Here is a 19,833-nt window from a genome sequence, read left to right as displayed (position 1 = left end):
TATGATGGCAGTTCCTCCATTTCTGGAACCAAATGCCACTTTTCCAAATTATATGGGTAACACTGGTAATACCGAAAATTACCAGTCCTGAGGAGAGGTAAAACTCCTCAGTTAAAATCTGAATATTGCCCAGGAATCAACTAGACCAACCAATTCAGAGTATGCACCAAGAAGAAAAATCAAGAAATCAAACTTGTGTCCAGCAACCTAGCTCCTCGCATTTAAAGTAAGCATCCTTATATTTAATTTGGAATTACCATTCTTTTTTTTCTATGCAACGTGTATGCATACATGTATGTCCTGCTATTTAAAATGCAGTTTGTCAATCAGATCACGTCATTTTCTCCAACTTGAGCATTTGTCTCCTTCCTTCCTTTCTTCCTTCCTTCTCCATTACAAATTCTGATGCTTTTCCTTTCCTGCATTCTCCAGCCACTCATTTCTCATTTTCTGCTTCATCTCTACAGCCCCCTGCCTGCTCTTCTCACACAACTCACCTATTTGCAAGCTACCCAAACCACTCTTAGTGCTTCCGTACTATCTCTGCTCTTAAAATTGCCCCAAAACATTTTCTTTCCTCTTTACATACAACAGACCTGAATCAACTTTCTTCATGTAAAAAAAGCAACAGAGTAATAGTGACTGGAGCTGCCTTGCTCCAGAAATTATCTTTTCAAGAACCCATACCAAAAAGAAATGCCAAGAGAATACTATTCCTCTCTGGGTATCCACATATTTTGGAGCTGTTCCAATATCTTCTTATATTCTTGCAGCTACCCGGAGGACATTTCATTTCAATTCTGAAATACTTCACCACTCTTCATTATGACCAAATAATATTATTTTTTCATTTTTCCACCATCAGAAGGCTGTGTTATCAAATGACCGCACAGGAAATAAGCCACTGGGTTCACAGTTTAAGTGACAGGACATCAAATACCTGACAAGGTCGATGACTCTCTCCCTTGGAGCAGTGCTGACTGGCTCATCATTAATCATTATGATCTGATCCCCTGGTATAAGCTTTCCTTCAGAGGGGCCGCCTGCAGACAGATGAAAAAAAGCACAGGTTAGTAGACCATTGGAATTGCATAGGCACCCTCTCTCGTTCATAGACTATGAGTGTTTTTTCTTCAGCTAATGGCATGTTTAGCACTCTTTCTCTGACATTACCAGTATTTCCTCACCAGGAAAATCTTGAAAGCAGATAGCTTAGAAGTTTATACTAAAGTTACTCAAGTTAAGTTCCAAAATCACACTTAGGCACCTAAAAATAAGGGCTTGATCTTCTGGAGGACCAAAAGGACACACAGACAGTGACCTAATTCACCCTTAAAGGTGTGATCAATCATACTTTATTCATCCCTGATCAATGTTTGTCTGACTTTCCTGTAAGTCCACCCCTGACAAAGACTCCTTTTTCTGTAAATATATGATCCTGTTTAACTGTTAAGATCAGGAAGTCTTTTTTTCCCTGATGTCTTCACCAGATCTTCCTTGTAGCAATACATTATTTCTTGTCCCAGCTAAAGTGGCACTGGAGAACTAGTCCTTGTTCTATAGTCCTGATAGTCCTTCTCATGAAAAATCACTTGCATGTTTGAAAGTCATTCTCAGATCTCTCCTCTGACTTTTCTGTTCTGGGCAAAACAAACCTGTTTCCTTCGATCTTAAGACGGTACGTTTCCACACCTCCATTCTTTGAATCCCTTTTCCTCTGCATTCCTTCTACTTGGTGAACAGAAGTTTTATATAATGTGTTGAAAAGCACTGGCACTCTCAGATGCAGGTATTTAGGATAAGTCTAACTAGGGAATCAAATATACGTACCTATGTGCTTTGGATTCTGACACTACTAAAATGCATAGTAAGTTTATGTTTTATAAAATGCATATAATATTTTGCTTCCCAGCACAATTACATGCCCAGAAGAGAGTATGACATCACAACTCTTAATCAAAAGATATATCCTCTCTATTCTTTTGCCTTTAAGCTTTGCATCGATGATACATATTAAAAAAAAAATAAATAAATTCTTAAAATTAAATGTTTCAGTATCAGAAACAATTAATTTAGTGATTAAGCTAATGCCGTTCCTCTCCATTATCTGGTTTGAAGACTGGTTCTTCACTTATATATAAATGGAAACAAATCCATGTAGGAGAATGTTATCCTGAACCCATCTTTCCTCCTATTCACTTGGAATACAACACAATAAACACTTTTCCCAAACTGATGGGTAATATAAAATTATATTAAAAATGCTAACTTGGGAGGAGAGAACTGTCTAGTTCAAATATTAGTTACAACACTTGCTTCATCTGAAAGCAACACAAATACAATCAATGCACACATGTGGGTAAATGACATCAGAACTTCGTGCAGTCGATTTTGCCTTTCTCCTGCTCTCTCTGGGAGTTCTGCAGAACATATTGAACTGGAGCAAAGTCAAATCCGCGTCCTTGGCTCCAAGGCAATTTATGTAACAACTGAACTTTTAAGCATAAAAGCCACTATTCAGGAGACTGAGCAGTCCCATACATGCAAAAATACCAAGAGCCTCTATAATTTTCACTCCAGTTAGGCCATTTTGCACATATATTTTGATGAAGTGGTTTTTGCCACTTGATTAAACAGAACCACCTATTAAAAAAAGGGGGGGGGGGGGGAAGGGGAGCAATAGCATCCTCTTTTACAAAAACAAATATAATAGAACTCAAACGTCACCTTTGGAATCTGATGATAGAATGCAAAACATGTAAATTTTAATCTTACTGTTCTGTATACCTCCTGAAAACACTGATTCAATGGCAATGACGGTGAGATCAAACCAATATAAACGTAACAGGGAGAAGGCCTTCTTCCCTTGAATGAAGTGGATCAACTGTTTTTTCAGGTAAACAATAGTAATGGCTCAGAGCAACAATGTAAAACTGGCTTTTTGTTAGCATGTTTACATAGGGTTCTAAAAGGAAGGAAACTACTGTGTAATACAAGGCTTAAAATCCTACCGAGTATTTTTGATTACTTTGTCTACCTAAATATTTTAGCAGTACTTACATTCGTAAATGTATTTCATCTCAGTAGATTAAGTCCTCAGCCAGTATAAGTACATGTACAGAATGATTTTTGATATTCTCAAATAATTTCACTCCATTTGAAGAAAACAAGTGAAGTCAATACAATTTTTTTTTTTTTTAACACTACAACTATTCTCTCATTTGGCAATCCAGCCAGTATGCGATACTGAGACGTGCCAAGTTTGCTTTTGGGGTCAGGTGAGGAAAACATACCTGGTGTTACTGAGCGTACAACAACTGGCTTTTCACTACCAGCCACAAAACCAAATCCTAGCACAGGATCCCTCCTCATTTCCACTTTCCGAGGGGCTGGAGGGGTTATTTGGCAGCTCTCTATTCGAGGGTCTTCAAATGTGGCTGATTGTGTCATGTGACTGTGAAAAAATAAAAAAGATGAAAAAAGGAAAAAAATCATTAAAATATGGTTTTGGTGTATCTACTTGAGCCAAGCAATTTCTGCTACGAAATGAGATGAATACCTGGAATGGTCTCACTGTAAGAACTAAACCACCATCAACTTAATAATTTTCTATTAGATTCTCTTATACATGAAGTAATACCACTGTTGACAGGTCTCTAATGCTAATCAATAGGATCAACCTATAAAGAGGTCCCTCTTTGACAGCATACATTTAATCATACCGCATATATGAAAGAAAAATAACCCAACAATAGCAGCTTTGTCATCTGTACTTGAATTTTTCATCCTTCATTTGTTGGAAGGGAAGAATAATAAAGTGACCTACTCATAATGTAAAACACAGCAATTAGACTCTGGCAGCCTTTTGCAAAATAAAGCAGGCACACATTTAAATTTGGTTTTCTACGATACTAAGTTTCAGAGCTCAGCCCTCTCAGACTACATAAAGCAAAGGTAACAATACATATTTACTACTTGAGTAAACTCTCCAATGTCACTCCAAACTGGTCCAGGGAAAAAAAATAATAAGATTAAAGATATTAAAATTAAGATATTAACAAAATCTTTTCATTAGCAATTTTAGCAATTACTAAAATATCTTAATTTCAGCTTAAATGTTATAGTGAAGTTTACATGTTGCTCCTAGAAGACAAAATTCTCATGGTTGGAGGGAAAATTTTTGATTTCTCAAGAAGAAAATAAAAAAGAAGAAAGCTATCCAATATGACATATCCATAGAAGAGGCCATGGTTTAAAAGTATAGAGACTTCTAAATTAACATTAATAAACACTAGTGCATGCAGACTGAACTGTTCATTGCTTTGCACAGCAGTATACTTTGTGTTTCCCACCAGTGTTGCGATCTCCCCCCTGAATCACTGCTACCAATCCCCAGTGCTGATTACATTGGCAGCCAGACTGCTCCAGTCTCAAACGGTTCAAAATGTCATTAATTGAGCTCAGGTGCTTCAGGAAACCTAGGAAGACATTCATGCTTCCTCATAAGCCTCCACTGGCAGACTTGCCTTGAGAGAGCTGACAAACTGGCACCACCACAGACAAGCAACACCTGGTCAGCTTAGCATGAAGACAGACTTCATCTCATGGCATCAGGTTCTTGCAGTCTTTGACAGAGCTCAAGAGACAGACAGGTGCCCAACCCAAAAAAGCTGCAAAGGACATCAGAGAGGCAGGTGCCTCTGCATCAGTAGACCATATCATCAGCTTGAAAGTTGGCCCAATAAATAAATACTAATATGGAAATCAAGTAATTTTTCTGTGTAACTGTCAATCTTACACATAACATGTTAACACATGAGAATTAGGGAATGTCCTGTGCAACCAGGATCCTTGCTCTCATCTCTTTTCTCTTTCCATCTTCAAAAACAATTCCCCAGAAACCCCAGACATGCAGTCCTTAAGGAGAAAGATGTCATTTATAGATCTGTTTTCAGCATCAGTGGCATGCAGAAACTTCTCTGATCTTTTCCCAACACATACACCTTTAGCATAATGTGATTTTCCATTCCTTCCATGGTCTTCTATTACTGACGCACAAAACAGCAGAAAAATCTCAGCAAACTCTTAGTGTGAGTTTATTCCTGTGACTAGACTTTTCTAAGGCTTTTCTTCAAAGAAACTGTCTATCCCTATCACTAGATTCAGTCTGCCTAAAAGTAAAATGCTGCTTTTTAATACATATGATCAGAGGTAGCAGAAGTTACTTCCTCACAAAAATAGGAGAGAGAGTATCTCTGCACTGTCCTAGCATCTGTGTAAGGTGAAATCAGCAAGGAATATATATTTTCTTTTCCTATGTACGAAATCACATCTGATACTTTGTTCTCCTCTCCCTTCTGCTCTTCCAGTTTTTGGTCTTTTTCTATTATGTTCATTCAGAAGAACTGTTAGAAAATGCACATAGTTTCATACACTTCTTCTGTGACATTACCTTCTGTGAAATTACCTTCAGAATGCACAGCCACCCTCCTCCCCGTCAACTCCTGTTATAATTTGGGTTTCTAGATACTCAAACATTTTGTCTTTGACGTGGGAGACTTTCTGAGGTGTCACTGGTATTTCGAAAACTATCTATTTAAACCTGTGAACTTATCTTTTAGGTGACAGCCTTACCAAACTTCCCACAAAGTTAAAACGTTCTATTTAATTACTTCTCCCTAATAGCTGTTTCCATTTTGGTAATTGGGGCACTATGATCTGACACTGTTTCCAGAGAGGAAATGCAGTATTTACAAGCAAGTTGAAAACACTGCTTTAAGTATTTGAGAACTACTTTCCTGCTATTGCACATCCTCTCTTTTCAAGCACTTGTTTAGTCTGGTTTGAAAACTAAACCGGGGAGAGAAAAAGAAACAAGAGCTACGCTTCAGATGAAAAATTCCAGGAACCAACATAAGATCTACTCAAAGAGCAGCTCTGCTGGTGGATGCCTTGCTCCAGCCACTGCAACACCTCGTACTGCAGCAGCACCGTATCAGTTATTCAAAGCCTAAGCAAGAGGATCAGCAAGGAACAGTCTATCAGGATTCTGAGTGGTGCAGCGGGCTTTATTGATTTTTAAGGTTATCCACCTTCAAATACATCAACGAAAAAGGCTCTGCATCTTGTGCTTCCACAGCTTGCTGCATTGGATGTTCTTGTATCACTCAGTGTGTTGGAAGTGTATTTCAAGAGAGCACTAAGATAAACGAATATGATCCTAGATGAGATGAATACTCAAAGCTTTGTGGGATGGTAGGCTGAAAAACCTTTTCCTCCTGTGGCTAGTTTATTACTGAGATGCCATTTGTAGTACTGTATTGGAGATATTTCATCTCCCTCTTAGCTACAGAACATATTGACTCCTGAAGTAAAGAATTAATATTCTTAGTATTCCAAACCAGAATCTAGTAAAGACTCAAAACCAACACCTTGGGGAACCTTACACAGAGCATCACTTAAACAGTTAAAGATCTTATAAGAATACCTTCAACACTGCAGAACTCCCATTTGTTTCAAACAGTAGAAATATATTTAGATGGCATTGTGCCTAGATCATAACTCAGTTGTTTTGTTTTTTTTAATTTATTTTTTTTCTGAAGGTAAAAAAGAAGAAAAGAAAAAAAAGGCTGGAATTTTAAGTATAAGCTCTTCTTTCCCTATACAGAAACACAAGCTAAACTAAGATCATTTTTTCAAAAAAAGAAACTTATTTCCTACCATTTTCAACAACTGAGATGAGTTCCTGCTTCATAAAAGGCTACCTTCCCTGATATACTCTTATTGTGAATAGTGAGAGACAGCTGCCATTTTTAAGGAAAGTAATTCTCAGAGAATTCCTTGAACAGAAATTTTATATATTCCAAGAGATAAGCCACCAGCTATGGAAAAAAAGAAAAAAAAAGAAAAAGAAAAAAAAAAACAAACTACCAACTATAGCAAAAAGTGTAATTCCAAGTATTTATACTCAAAAACTCTCTGCAGCACCTATTCCACTCAAAAAAAAAAAAAAAAAAAAAAAAAGAGGGTAACAGAGAAAAGGAGAGAGAATGTATCTTGCATAAAATTGATGCGTACACACCCACAAAGGGATGTACAGTGAGTGAAAGAGAAAGACAAGTAGCAAAGAAGAAAGTCTTAGGAAACATTGATCAGCTGGCACAAGGCAGCCAGCAACTACAAACACAATGCAGCTGCCTAGAACATTAAGTGGAGCCTAATGTAACAAGTGCATATCTGAATTCATGCTCAGCAAAGTTTGAGGTATGGTTTAAGGCTGGCACTTTGCTTCTTTGGATCATTAGCTTCATAATGGTTAACTTGTTAATGCTTTCTTTGGAAATCATGTCAGTATTTTCCTCATTCAAAGTACACCATGAATAACCCAAGGAATATCTAAACAAAGACTGCAATTACAATGAGAGCTTGATTTTAATAATGCATATTAGTACTTAAAAGTCACGTATCTTAGCACAATGCTTTTAAATTTTTGGATTTTCTTGTGTCATTCTCTGACATCTGGGGATTAAGTGGGCTAATTCTTAGAGTTTGGTACATGGCTGCTAGGAAAAGCCTGTCCTCAGCAGGCTAAAATATGTTATGCAGGAGTTGGCTTCTCCACAGGAAAATGCCTACGAGTCTAAGTATGCTACAAATCTAAAAACTACGACAAGAAGCCAGTGACCTTGATTATGAGATTATTCTGGAAATATGTAACCAAGACACCTGAACTACTTTAGCTCCATTCTGCAATGACATCCGAAAGAGCATAGAAGGTGGTGCCTCAATACGAGTTTAATATAGCTAGATGTTCACACACACTACATCACCTTAACCATAATAAAACAGTTGTTGCATCATACTATTACAGCATGGAAACAGACTGCATTTTGGTGTTTTATTTTGTATTTCCGTATTACAGCTTGCTTCTGTTACTTCAGAGGTTAACACCAGTTCTCACTTTAAGGGTTTTAACCATTAGCTTTGAAATGCCTCTGCTATACGGGTTGATGTAACTACAAAATAGACTCTTGTTTGCAGGGCAGCTGTAATCCTGGTCAATGATGAAGAAGAATCTGTGGAAATGTCAAGCCACTCGTGGACTGATGAGTGGAGGACGGAGATAAGGACTTTTTTTTAACAAAGGTTTCATTCATAGATAACAGAAACACTTAAAACTGTTGAGTACTGTTAGAAGCCTGTCTTGTTAACTAGGAGGATGTGGAAGATATGTTTTGTGCAGTACAGTTGTGATTTTCACAGAGACCAATGAAATAAGATACCAAGTGAACCTTAATTTGCAACTGTCCACCTGAATCCCTGAGATCACAGGACTGCCCATCCTGCCCCCAAACTACCTCTTGGTTCTTACCCTATTCAGAGCCTCATGTTGTACACTTAAAATTTCCTTTCCAATTGGGAGTTGCAAGTTCAGCTGCAGGTAAAATGGCTTGAGTCTTGAGACAACCTTATAGAAACTGATAATAGCAGGAGCCTATTTTATCATTTTTCCCATGATTTGGAAAGACTATCAAAACAGGGAAATTGTTATAGGTGAGCACTTATCAAATACAGAAACTCTGCAGGAGACAATAAATTGATCTTCAATGATTTATCTCAGCTAGTAGCTAAACATGAAAAATAATCTTCTTTTCTTTCCTGTTTCCTCAGGTTTCTGGCACCTCTCAGTATATCCCAAGTTAATTTATTTTCTCCAAGAAATCCCACAAGAATTATTAAGAACTACTATATGTGTCAAAATCATCCATCAAGTGTATCTGTTTTCTACTTGGAACTGACACTTTAGAAAAGAAGTGCCCAAATAGTTATTGTATTGTTAAGTAAAATTGCTGCTCCTGCAGAGAATCTGGTGGTTTGGCAAACTCTTCTTTTGCTCCATTTTTGCAGCAAACTGAGTAGTCACTCACAGCTCAAAAGTGCATTTAGATATATTCAACAGACTAAAGTTGAATTTCGAGCTGTTCAGAAAGGAGCTAACTTTTGACATATCAAGAAAACAACTTTACATTCCCTACATTTTCACTGGTTTTGTGCAGGTGTGTATGTTGAGAAGTCAATATCACAGGCATGAAATATAACTGGGAAGATTTATCAGAACTTTTTTTTTTTTCTTATTTTATTTTTTTCTTTTAGGACTGTTTTTCTGCCCTGGTGTCAATTTTATTTTTTTCATAAGCTTCTTCACCAGTTAAATCCTCTGAAGTCAGGTCATTTTATAGCACCCTAGAAAATGTTGGCATATGCCATCTGGATGAACATATGGTAAAAATGTAATTAGAAAGAAAAAGGTTTGCCGGTTTCAGAAGAAGTTGGTGACAGCATTTTGATAAAATTGGATACAGGGAAATCTGACACGTAAAAATTTTCAAAATCCACTCTTCCTTTACTGCTGGGCATGATGTGCAATCTAAAGCAAGACAGAATGAAGCAAAATCACAGTGAATAAAACTGACATGAATACAAATTTACAGGGATATAAAGATTTATGCTCAGCTTCAGGCAGGCACTGTGAGAAATACACAAAGTATATTTTACAATGACAATTAGCACTTTATATTAAAGGATATTACATGTGCAGTATGTGAGTTCTTCTGCTGCGCATATACCACATATGAATGCTACATACTGGGAATAAAAAATTATTTACCTCAGTCCCACAAAGACATGGAAATAGGCCTCAAACCCCAGCTGTAGGCTAGCAGTTGTCTGAGTATTGTTCCTACAGACTGCCAGAGAGGTGTGATCCGATTTTCTTTTTTTTTTTTCTTTTTTTTTTTTTTCTCTCAAGATGGCCACAAGCATTTATTTCTAAAGCTCCTTTCACCACGAGTTATGAGTTTCCTGCCTGCTGTAGTGGGATGAGGCTTTTGAGGCAGCAGCCAAATAGCAGAAATCACACAAAAACATCTCAGTGAAAATTGGCCATGGCCAAGAAAGGGCCACAGAGGATGGCAAGGAAAGATAGGTAGGAAGATGCAGATAAGAGTTATGGATATCACGAGATGAGGTACAGAAAAACAACAAAAAAAGAACACTCTCCAATGGGGAAAAAAAAAAAAAAAAAAAAAAGGCTTTCAACACTTGATCACATTAGAAAAAAATCTTAACATTCTTTCACAAAGGGAAACAATAGGAGCTCCCAGCAACACTGGCCACATGAACGCTAGAATTGCCTGCTCTGTAGACAGAGCATGATGCCAGCCTCTGCTTTCCTTGCTGACTGAAATGCAAAACCAAGATCTCTGCACCAGTGCTGAGTATATCTAAACTGCACCCGTACACATATGGCATGTAACACGCTTACAGCCTGCCTTGATATGTAATTATGCTGCCACACACTGCACTGAATGGCATTTCTGCATCCAGTTTTTCTCCCAGCAACCTCTTCCACCAGAGCGAAGCTTCCTTCACCAGAGATGCTCTCAGACCGAATGGAAGGAAATTCAGGGGCCACCTCTGTGGGATTAATCAGGCTTTCATAGCCAAAGTAAGCTCACAAATTATTGGGTGGCAAAAACTGTGGCTGAAGAGCCAACTGAAAACAACTCCAGGGCGAGCCTCATGCTGGGGCTACATGGGCACAGGGCAATCACACTGCAGGAGGACACAGGGCAGCACAAATGGCCAGGTGACCATCAGCTGATTGTGCCGAGGGCCCCAAATGCACCATCACCTCAGCCTTGCCTTTTCCCAGAACAGAGATTTAGCCTCACCCACCACCCCAGCCCCAAGTCACTGGCATGTGCCTCCTGGAAGGAGCCTTTCTGCACAGCAGCTGTGGTGCACACAGCACCGGCTCATGGTGCAGCTCACGGGGGCAGGAGGTTTGCTCACCTGCCTGGCCGAGGTCCTTCGAGAAGGAAACCACGTGCGCTATGTTAGACATGAGAATTACTGGCACTCCTCCAAGGAAGCACTTTCTCACACCTGCTGGAGTAGGTCCAGAAGGACACCTTGTTTTTTTCCACGAAAGGCATTTTTCTTTACGTGAGTGGAGCGACTCCATTTAGAACAGCAAACTACACCGAGGCCTTTAAAGATGAACCGAAATACAGCTTTTCATTATTTTCTACACATGCATCAATAAACCCTGTTACAACTAAAGGCATAGCGAGGGGAAAAGAAGATTTACTGAACTGCAAATACACAATAAATTAATTTGGACTGACGGTGTCCTCTGGAAAACAGAGTGAACAATTCCTATTTGTCCTGCTTTTGGCAGGTTTCACTCTAAGTAGATGAACAGTAATCTGTGGGCTCCTGCCTAGCTGAGCTCTGCAGCAAACGGCATGGACCTACGCCGAGCACCGCGGGCGTTTCTCATTCAGCAGGGAGAGGAACTGCGATCCCCAGCTCCACGTGAACAATTTGCCTAACTGAAATGTTAAAAAAAGAAAGGGGGAGGAGAAGCACCCTGAAAATAGCTTTTCATGTGCTGATTAGATTAGGAAAGCTCCTGACTAAAAGAAAACTGGTCTGGTTAATTGCTGATGAAATTAGACTTGCTCTGACATGCACATGTCAGTCTCCATAAACTCTAAGTGAGGGTGCCCTGATAATGTACTAAGATGACAGACCCCAGATTTAGATGTGCCTGCTGTAACCTCTGGTACAGTTGGGCCTAGCATGAACACAGCTGAAATATCAAAGCATGCTTCAACAGCCTTGTACCCCCCTAACTCCTCTTTTCCTGCACCCAGGAGTGGGGAGGGAAAGCAATGTGAAAGGCTGGCAGTGTGGGAATAACTGATAATCCCCACCAATGAACGCCAGGAAGCAAATCACAATGAGGAAATGCACTCATTAATTCTGTAATCAGTTATTTTCCCCTTTTAAAAGGGAAAGGAAGGAGAAAGTATCCAATGCCGCTCTAACCCTATTCCATTCTCCAAAAGACCTTGCAAGGAGATGACCTTTTCAGAGACTGAAAGCTTCAGGTCCTTCAGACGAAAAGAAGCAGAAAAGTCCTGAGCCAAGGGAGCTAGCAGAAAGTGACTAACCAAAATCTTTTTTTTAATCAATCACTGTTTGCAGCTATGGCAGCACCATATGGAGTGAAGGCTAGCAGCAACTCAGTACAGTTATGAGTGTATATAGGCAAGCACTTACAACAGAAATAAAACCTATTTGTTTATCCTGTGAACTTGATCTTCCTCATTCCTTCAACAACTGAACTGATGAGCAGGTCACTGAAAAAGCTCTGGATTATCTACTTATTTCCTTTCTTTTCCAGTACACATTTGGAAGGTTTTTGAACCAAAGCTGGCCCTCTCAATAGTATCACAAACTGATTGTTTTATCTACTGCATCTCCAGCAAAACGTAGCCTTTCTCAGGTGAAAACCAAGCTCCAGCTGTAAGAGCCATCAGGTGAAAGTAGCAACATACAAGTTAGTCACATCTGTAGACAGCAAGTGGGTACTCAGTACTGCACTGCAGCTGTTTAGTTTATCCACAACCATATATTTAAAGGTTCATGGATATAAACTATATCATGATGGGTACCACTCTGCTCTCACAAACAGGTTGAAGGCTTGACTTCAGCAAAGAGCAGCCCAGCAGCCCAGTTAGAAAAGTGAGCATCATTCAGGTGCACACAGGGGGAGGTAATCCTTAAGTCAGTACAAGAAGCTGCCTCAAGTTTCACATGCAGGGTATGAATTCACATCACTGGAGAGCCAAGCACAGAGGTTAGAAAGTTACTGTGCTTTTGTGAAGAAGTCCAACTACTACACAGAAGCAAAGAGTGCAAAAAAGCTTATCATTCTTTGGCTACCAGAGATAAATGACTTTATGTAAAACAACCAAGGTGCACAGAATGAATTTGAAAGCTTTTTGTAACTCCAAAAACCTCCAAATCAAGTCTTCCTGTAACACAGTCTGTCTTCACAGTCAATCTTCAAAGCAAATCTAATGGTATAACAACTCTGGAGAAGGCCTCCAGGACAGAGTGGAAGAAGAGAAACGATCTCCTCCGTCCCCCTTTCTTTTAACAGCATACAAATATAGAGGATTACTCTTCTTGACTGCTAATTTGGTAGTGTGCCATTGCAACTCTTCGGTAAATGCAAAATGAGAAAGTGAAATTAATTGAAATAATCTAGAATGACAGATTGCACTGATGGGAGGTGAGGCTGCCAGATAGAGCTGTCATGTGAAAATTAAACTTGGGATACAGAAAGAAGAAAAAAATCAGGTATATTTTATCTCCTTTTCCCTGTTAAGTTATTCCCTATACCTGAGCACAACATGGCTGAATGATTTTTGGGGCTTACTTTTTCTTTTCAAAGTAAATAACTCGCCTTTCTAAATGAGAGCACTTCTAGCTCCACAGGCTATTTTACAGACCTTAAAATTAGGGGTGCTGGTGATCATATTTCAACTTCATTACATCCAAGGAGCTTTTGCTAATGTCTGTGGGTAATTTCTATTTACCTGTGTATAAGAACAAGTACTCTACTACTACTCCATTAAATTTGACAGTGTGTATATTAACTTTATTAAAGATGGCATGCAAGTTAAAGATCAGACTACTGATGTACCTGATGAACAAAAAAACATTGCCTCCTTGCATTCATAACTGCCAGCTAGCTTATTCAAACAGCAAAGGAGCAGAAAAGCAAAATTAGCTGTTTCAAAACAGACCCCTTGGGTGGGTTGAAGGGGGTTAACACCTACCCATTCAGAAGAAGATGGTTCATACAGAAACCCCCCATTTACGTTTACAGAATAAGGTTGAATATAAGTGTCATTTACTGTGACCTTGGATATAAATAAACAAATAAAAAGGAAATGATAATGGAAGTTTTAGTCATGCTGGTCCGAACATCAAATGTTCACCTCAAGAAGTCCTAATTCATTGTAAATGGAAAGAAATTAGACACTGGACAGTAGAAACTCTTATAAGGCAGGAAAATGAAATGTGCCAGAATTGGAGTTCAGACCCTGTGGAATGAAGGTCCACAGATGTCTTGGTGAAACATTGACATCAAAGTGTAAGAAAGTGAAAGAAGATGCTACATTAGAGACTTACACACTCTTGAAAAGAGTGTGTAAGCAGGCAAGTCTGGACGCTGGGATGAAGGCTAGGATGGCTTTGCACCAGGAAAGTCTCTCAGAAGGCAGTGGCTGAATTGTATAACAGACTAACAAACACTGACCGAAAATCTGACATGCAAACCAGGAATTTAATGATCCAACTAATTATCAATCAGTATCTAACCCAACTTTAGTAATATTACTACTACGCCTCATATATATGAGATGACTGATACGTTTTTATATAAATATTTATTATGTCATCTGTTATCTTAGCCAAACTTTTTGTTCACTCTAGTGATTTCTAACAGGAATTATAATTTTAGGTGAAATGTCTGTGAAGCTTAGTAAGCTGGGATGGTGCTCTCTTCCCACAGAGGAAAACAAACCTTTATCACTTCTAAAAGAAAACTAGAAATGAATAGGCACCATGAGCTGTATAACTCTTGGCTACACAGCAACACCCACAGAGTAGTGTCATCAGCAGAGAAAAATGGTAAATCCAGAGAAAAAAGGTATTTTGAGACATATTCTCTCTTAACACTGCATGTTACTCTACTACTATTTGTCACCTATCATAAATATATATATATATTTTTTAATGAGAATTTTGCTGTTATGAGAAGGTGGTAACAAATTACTTAATTGAAGAGGAATTAAATTTGTTCTACAATTTTTGCAGCACATATTGCTTCATGATTTTCTCTTTTCCTATAGAAAATAATACAGAGGGAAATCTTACAAGGTTTCTAAATAGGCATTTAATTTTGATGTGGCAGAAATATGAAGATTTCAATGCAGCATTTTTGCATTTTAAAAAGAGCACATAAATCTCAAGTTTAATTATCATCACATTATAATTGGCACAATCTTATGAAAAATGCAGCCTTTATACGTATAATAAACCCTTAACAAAGACTGTAAGACAGTTAAGTGTCATAAATATGCTTAATGTCAGAGCTTTCCACAATTAATTCTACTGATAGACGATTAACTCCTACAAGCTTCACCTTTAAACTCTGATCAACATCTTTAAGTAATCTATAAAAACAACATGCCATTCTGCACAGCCTTGAAAACTCACTTGTCCCTTTAATTGCAGCTGAGGGCACCACAAAAGGAGTTACGGTCACAACCAGCCCCATTGGGTCTGACAGGAGCATAAATACAGAGCGCAACCAAAGTATGTGTTACCGACACCTGCAAGAGCTCCAGCACTCCAGAAGACCTGCCCCTCCTGTACAACAGTGAGTTGTTGTCCTAAAAACCTATCACATTTACATTTTTCAGCTAATTCCATACAACAATCCCTACTTTGCGGTTCAGAACAATTCTGCAGATTGTTTGCTCTTTAATGAAGTAATGAACATACCACTCTCTCCTGGAAGCCAAAAGCTGTTGGCCTCTGCAAAATGCAACCCCATGAAAAAAAAATAATTAAAGGCCTTTAAAGTATCAGAATTGACATGGTACAAGCAATATTTTGGGAACATTCATTTTTCAAGGACTGGTACATTCCTAACACTAAATACGGTGCTAGAACTGAGAGTTTCTGACCAGCTAGAACTGGTCAGATCAGGCAGAACTTAAAGAAACTTTACAGTTGGCCAGAGCAGGCCTGTCTTAAAGAATATAAGCCATAATGTTCTGAACTACGTTCATTTCTTATTTATCTTCTCAAAGTTAAGAACAAGTTGGGGTTTGAGCCATCTGCTATGCATATGAACATGTTGAGCTTGTAGGTGTTGGTCATCTTCAGGCTCAGCCTGTTCTGGGCTCAGGCTTAAAGGGAAGGAGTGCTGTTCCGTAGCCACACTACATTCAGCAAGTTTGTTTGTTTGTTTGTTTGATTGCTTTTTAAACAAAACCAAAACAGAACAGAAAATAACAGTGCTGAAATTCATACTTGTTTAAACATCACCCATGACATATCATTACATAGTAGTAGCTAAAAGTAGGTCAATATGAGCTCCCCATTAAACTGCAGTCATTTTCATCAGGATAAATCAATTTAATAGGAAACTTTCCAATGAAAAAGTCCCCAATTTACTATGTCTCAATTAAGCAGGGTATTTTATAATAACATTTTATAGTTACATTGCATTTCCTAGCCCAAATCACTTTAATTTTCACATAGCATCACTGAACCATCATGGCCTTTAAAACACAGGGCAGAAATTAAATTGCATGGCATATCATGAGAAGAAAAGAGGGGAACCTCTGCACAATTGAAACAGTTGAACCTTCAACTCTTCACAAAATATATTGTGGCCTCATTTCTATGTCTACACAAAGCACATTGTACTTCGGTTATAAATGTCCACTACAAACATAAATGTAAGGAGCGTTTTCATCAAGGAATGAAAAGCTGAGCCAAATCTGCATGCTGTTGCAGAGGACCGGTGGCCCCAATTTTTGTTTTACATGGAATATAAATTGATGTTAGAGCAGTCTAACATGCTTGATCTATCCAGAGCTCAACCACCACTCTGAGGTCCTAACGCCTTCACATCAGCCAGCAGCACCACTCTTGGGACTCAATCTCCCGAGCAGCATCCATTGACCAACATCTTCTCAAACAAAACTAACTTTGCGGTGCTCACCTCTGCCTTCAGTGTTCATATGTTAAAAACTGTGAACTTGGCGACTAGAAGAGGAAAAATTCCTCATGGACACAATCATACAAGGAATGATTATTATTGAAAAAGGAACATGCTGAATAAGGACAATGGCACAGAGTAATAACCTAATACCATCTGTTAAGGAAGTCAAACTGCAAGACAAACAAACCTTCAGGTATGTGCTGAGGAAAGCAAGTTTCACACACACTCCTTTAAAATATATATATATATTTCCTCATATATATGGAAATAATATCTTTACTACCATCTCCAGAAATCGTGTAGTCTATGGTGTGCCAAGGCATAACAAGCGAAAGTGGGAAATCACTTTCTGGACATTTAGTAGACCCATTTTTAATAGAAGAGGTCAGCATATGTAGGAAGCATATATTCCTAAAAAGAAAAACACCCTTTCACATCCTTAGTTACTCAGACAACCAACCATTATATTTTCAGATCACATGAAGTCTATAAATGGAACCAATTTTCATCTTAATCATATACCATTTTTATTTAACAAAATATGTAAATCAAATTGTTATTATTCCAGAAATCAAGAACTCAGATTAATTAGAGATGTTAACCTCAGCTATGATAAGTGTTTTACCTTCAAAAACTATATAATTCGCATTTGGGGGTTGAGGAAGAAAACAGCATCTGTCACCTCTGGAAAAAAAATTACTCCGTAAGTCCTGTTTTGAAACATTATGCACAGCTTCACAGGAGTTACACATTCTCACAGTTGTTTTAAAACAACCGTAACTAAAAAAGGCAAAGCTGGCTGCGTTGCATTCTAAAATTAATTACAACATCTGACAAGAGAAAATAACAAGTCTTCTCCAGCGATGGATAAGTAATCTACTCACTGTTCTACCAACATTTTCTTAAACATCAGCAACTGCTGTGTAAAATGTTTTACAATTTCAATCAGATTCATATCCTTGTAGAACATGGCTTACAATATATTCTTTGTCATGGAAAAACTAAGATCCTCTAAAGCTTCAGTGATTCAGGGGACACTGACCATTAGAGTTTGTCAAAGGGGAAATAGCAGAACAACAAAAAAATATGTAGTTTAGAAAAAGTCCCATTTAAGCTTCTGCACCCACATTCTGTAGAGTTATGTGGCTTATTATATTGCCAGTTGTAAGAAGTATATTCCTACATCCTGATTTTGGTCTGATTCAAATACAGAAAGCATTTAAAAAAAAAAAAAAAAAAGAAAGAAAAAGAAAAAAATTACAACTGTAGAACAAATGGAAAATATCCTGCAATAAGTCTTTCTGCTACACTTCTTCAGTGAAATTTCTCCTCTTCTGTTTGTTCTCCTAAGAGAAAAGGATAGGAAAAAGAAACCACTTTTAAAATAAACACCATACATTCTTCTATTTAAAATATAGGTAGATACCCAGCAACAATTCAGGGTACCCTGGTGAGAAGATGAATCCCATCCTCATACTAATGTGATATACTAGCACCATCTTGGAAAAATTAAAAAAAAAAAAAGAAAAAAGAAAGAAAAAAGAAACAAACCTCAGGCCATATATATAATCTCTGAAGAGTGATGGGAGAGAGAAAAAAAAAGAAAAACAAACACAAAACAACAACAACAGCAACCAAGGAACATGAGCAAACAAATACGAGGTGGCTTTTCTCATGGTCAAACCATGGCAACAGAATGAGAAGTGGGAAGACAAGGAGAGCTGGTAGAGATGAGATAACAGAAGCCACTTATCAGCAAACCTCTCAATTCCTTTTGATTGTATATAGCATGGGTAAAGTGTCACTACCGCCAAGAGGAAATTCACACTCAAACTTCTGGACTACTGGGAACACTCCGTGTTAAAACCATGACATTACACAGTCTCAGTGTGGGGGAAAATTACAAGAAAGACTTTCTAGTAACCTCCATAACTTCCATAAACTCCTTTCAGCCTCTTCACAGAGACTGGCAATGAACGACTTGTTCTCCTAGAAGAATGTTTTCTTACAGCTTAGTACAGACATCAATCAACATTTAATTCCTTTCTGAGTCCACTGGCAGCCTGACTTATAGCAACACCTGAGTGAAACTCAGCTCAGGCAAGACAAAGGTGGTGTTTGTGGGAAGCAGGAAAACATTTGGAGGCCGTGGCAACCATTATTATCTCACCATCCATCAAATATTGCTGTCTTCAGTGTGTTAAATCATCCTGTGTTCCCTGTACTTCTGGTCAAACTGAAAGGATGCTTCTGTTCAACTTAAACATAGGTGAGGCACTATAACTCACTGTATCAAGGCCAAAAAAACTTCAAGGGTTGTCCAGTACACAGATGCCCAGGTCCAGCCACTGCATACAGATCTTGGTGTGCAGGCACTGGCACCACCCATCCTGACAACTACAGTGAGTATGCTGCACGGAAAATCATCTGGAGTAGAGAGCTTAGATCCTTGGAGGAGAAGCCATCACTACTCCAATCCTACATCTGTGTACATGTTGCCAGATAAAATAAAAGTGAGCATGAACTGAATGCTTTCTGGAAGAACAAAACCTGTTTCCTCCTCTTAGATTTCCTCATAGCAACAACTAAAGGCAATCAGGAGATTGGGCTTTCATTCCCATTTTGCACATCTTTTGTAAAATTGAGGCTGGAGTATAGCTTATTGGACAGCAGGGCATAACCCTGCATTTTCTGTGCAGTTAGGGTAAAATAAATTGCTTAGACCAAAACAACATGGCACAATTCATCTGGGAAAGTCTGCACCTCTGGATTCTCGTACTTTGCCTTTGTATGTGTTTTCCTTTCAAGACCTTCAGTCAAGACTATACTCTCAGGGTAATACTTAAGAGAAACCAAAATTAGTCATGATGGAAGTAGTTAACTTTCTTTCTAAATCATGTTTCAAATTCTCTTTTACTGAAAATTGAAGGAAAGAAAGAAAAGGGTTGGAACAATTAACCCATTCTACTCGTGTAAGACTGCTATAACAGCTTCATCAGACCCTTGGTGTTATAAAATATGGAGTGTTTGGGATTCAGAGCAGACAGCTCTCTGCAGCAAAATTAGCTATTCATCTCCATTCTTCTGTATATAAATGAGCAAACAAGTTACAGCCAAAGTGTCTGCCTGCATGGTCTGCTTAGTAATTTTGAATGCAGGACTATCCAGTGCAC

The 19,833-nt window shown here is 38.3% G+C and overlaps 1 protein-coding gene across 3 annotated transcripts in view; it reads right to left on the bottom strand.

Moving 5' to 3' along the window:
* The window catches only part of FRMPD4 (FERM and PDZ domain containing 4), a gene marked incomplete at both ends in the record, with an annotated part of 417,104 nt that overhangs the window by 70,748 nt on the left and 326,523 nt on the right, over nt 1-19,833 (bottom strand). For all 3 annotated transcript variants that reach the window (XM_084305435.1, XM_084305436.1, XM_084305437.1), the window contains 2 exons: nt 941-1,043; nt 3,294-3,454. In XM_084305435.1, coding sequence (XP_084161561.1) covers nt 941-1,043; nt 3,294-3,454 — 264 coding nt within the window. The remainder of the gene's footprint in view (nt 1-940; nt 1,044-3,293; nt 3,455-19,833) is intronic.

Source organism: Netta rufina, assembly GCF_964035555.1.
Source record: "Netta rufina genome assembly, chromosome: 1".
NCBI classification, from domain to species: domain Eukaryota; kingdom Metazoa; phylum Chordata; class Aves; order Anseriformes; family Anatidae; genus Netta; species Netta rufina.
The sequence above is the reverse complement of the archived record's forward strand: the minus strand, read 5'-3'. Positions and strand labels throughout refer to the sequence as shown.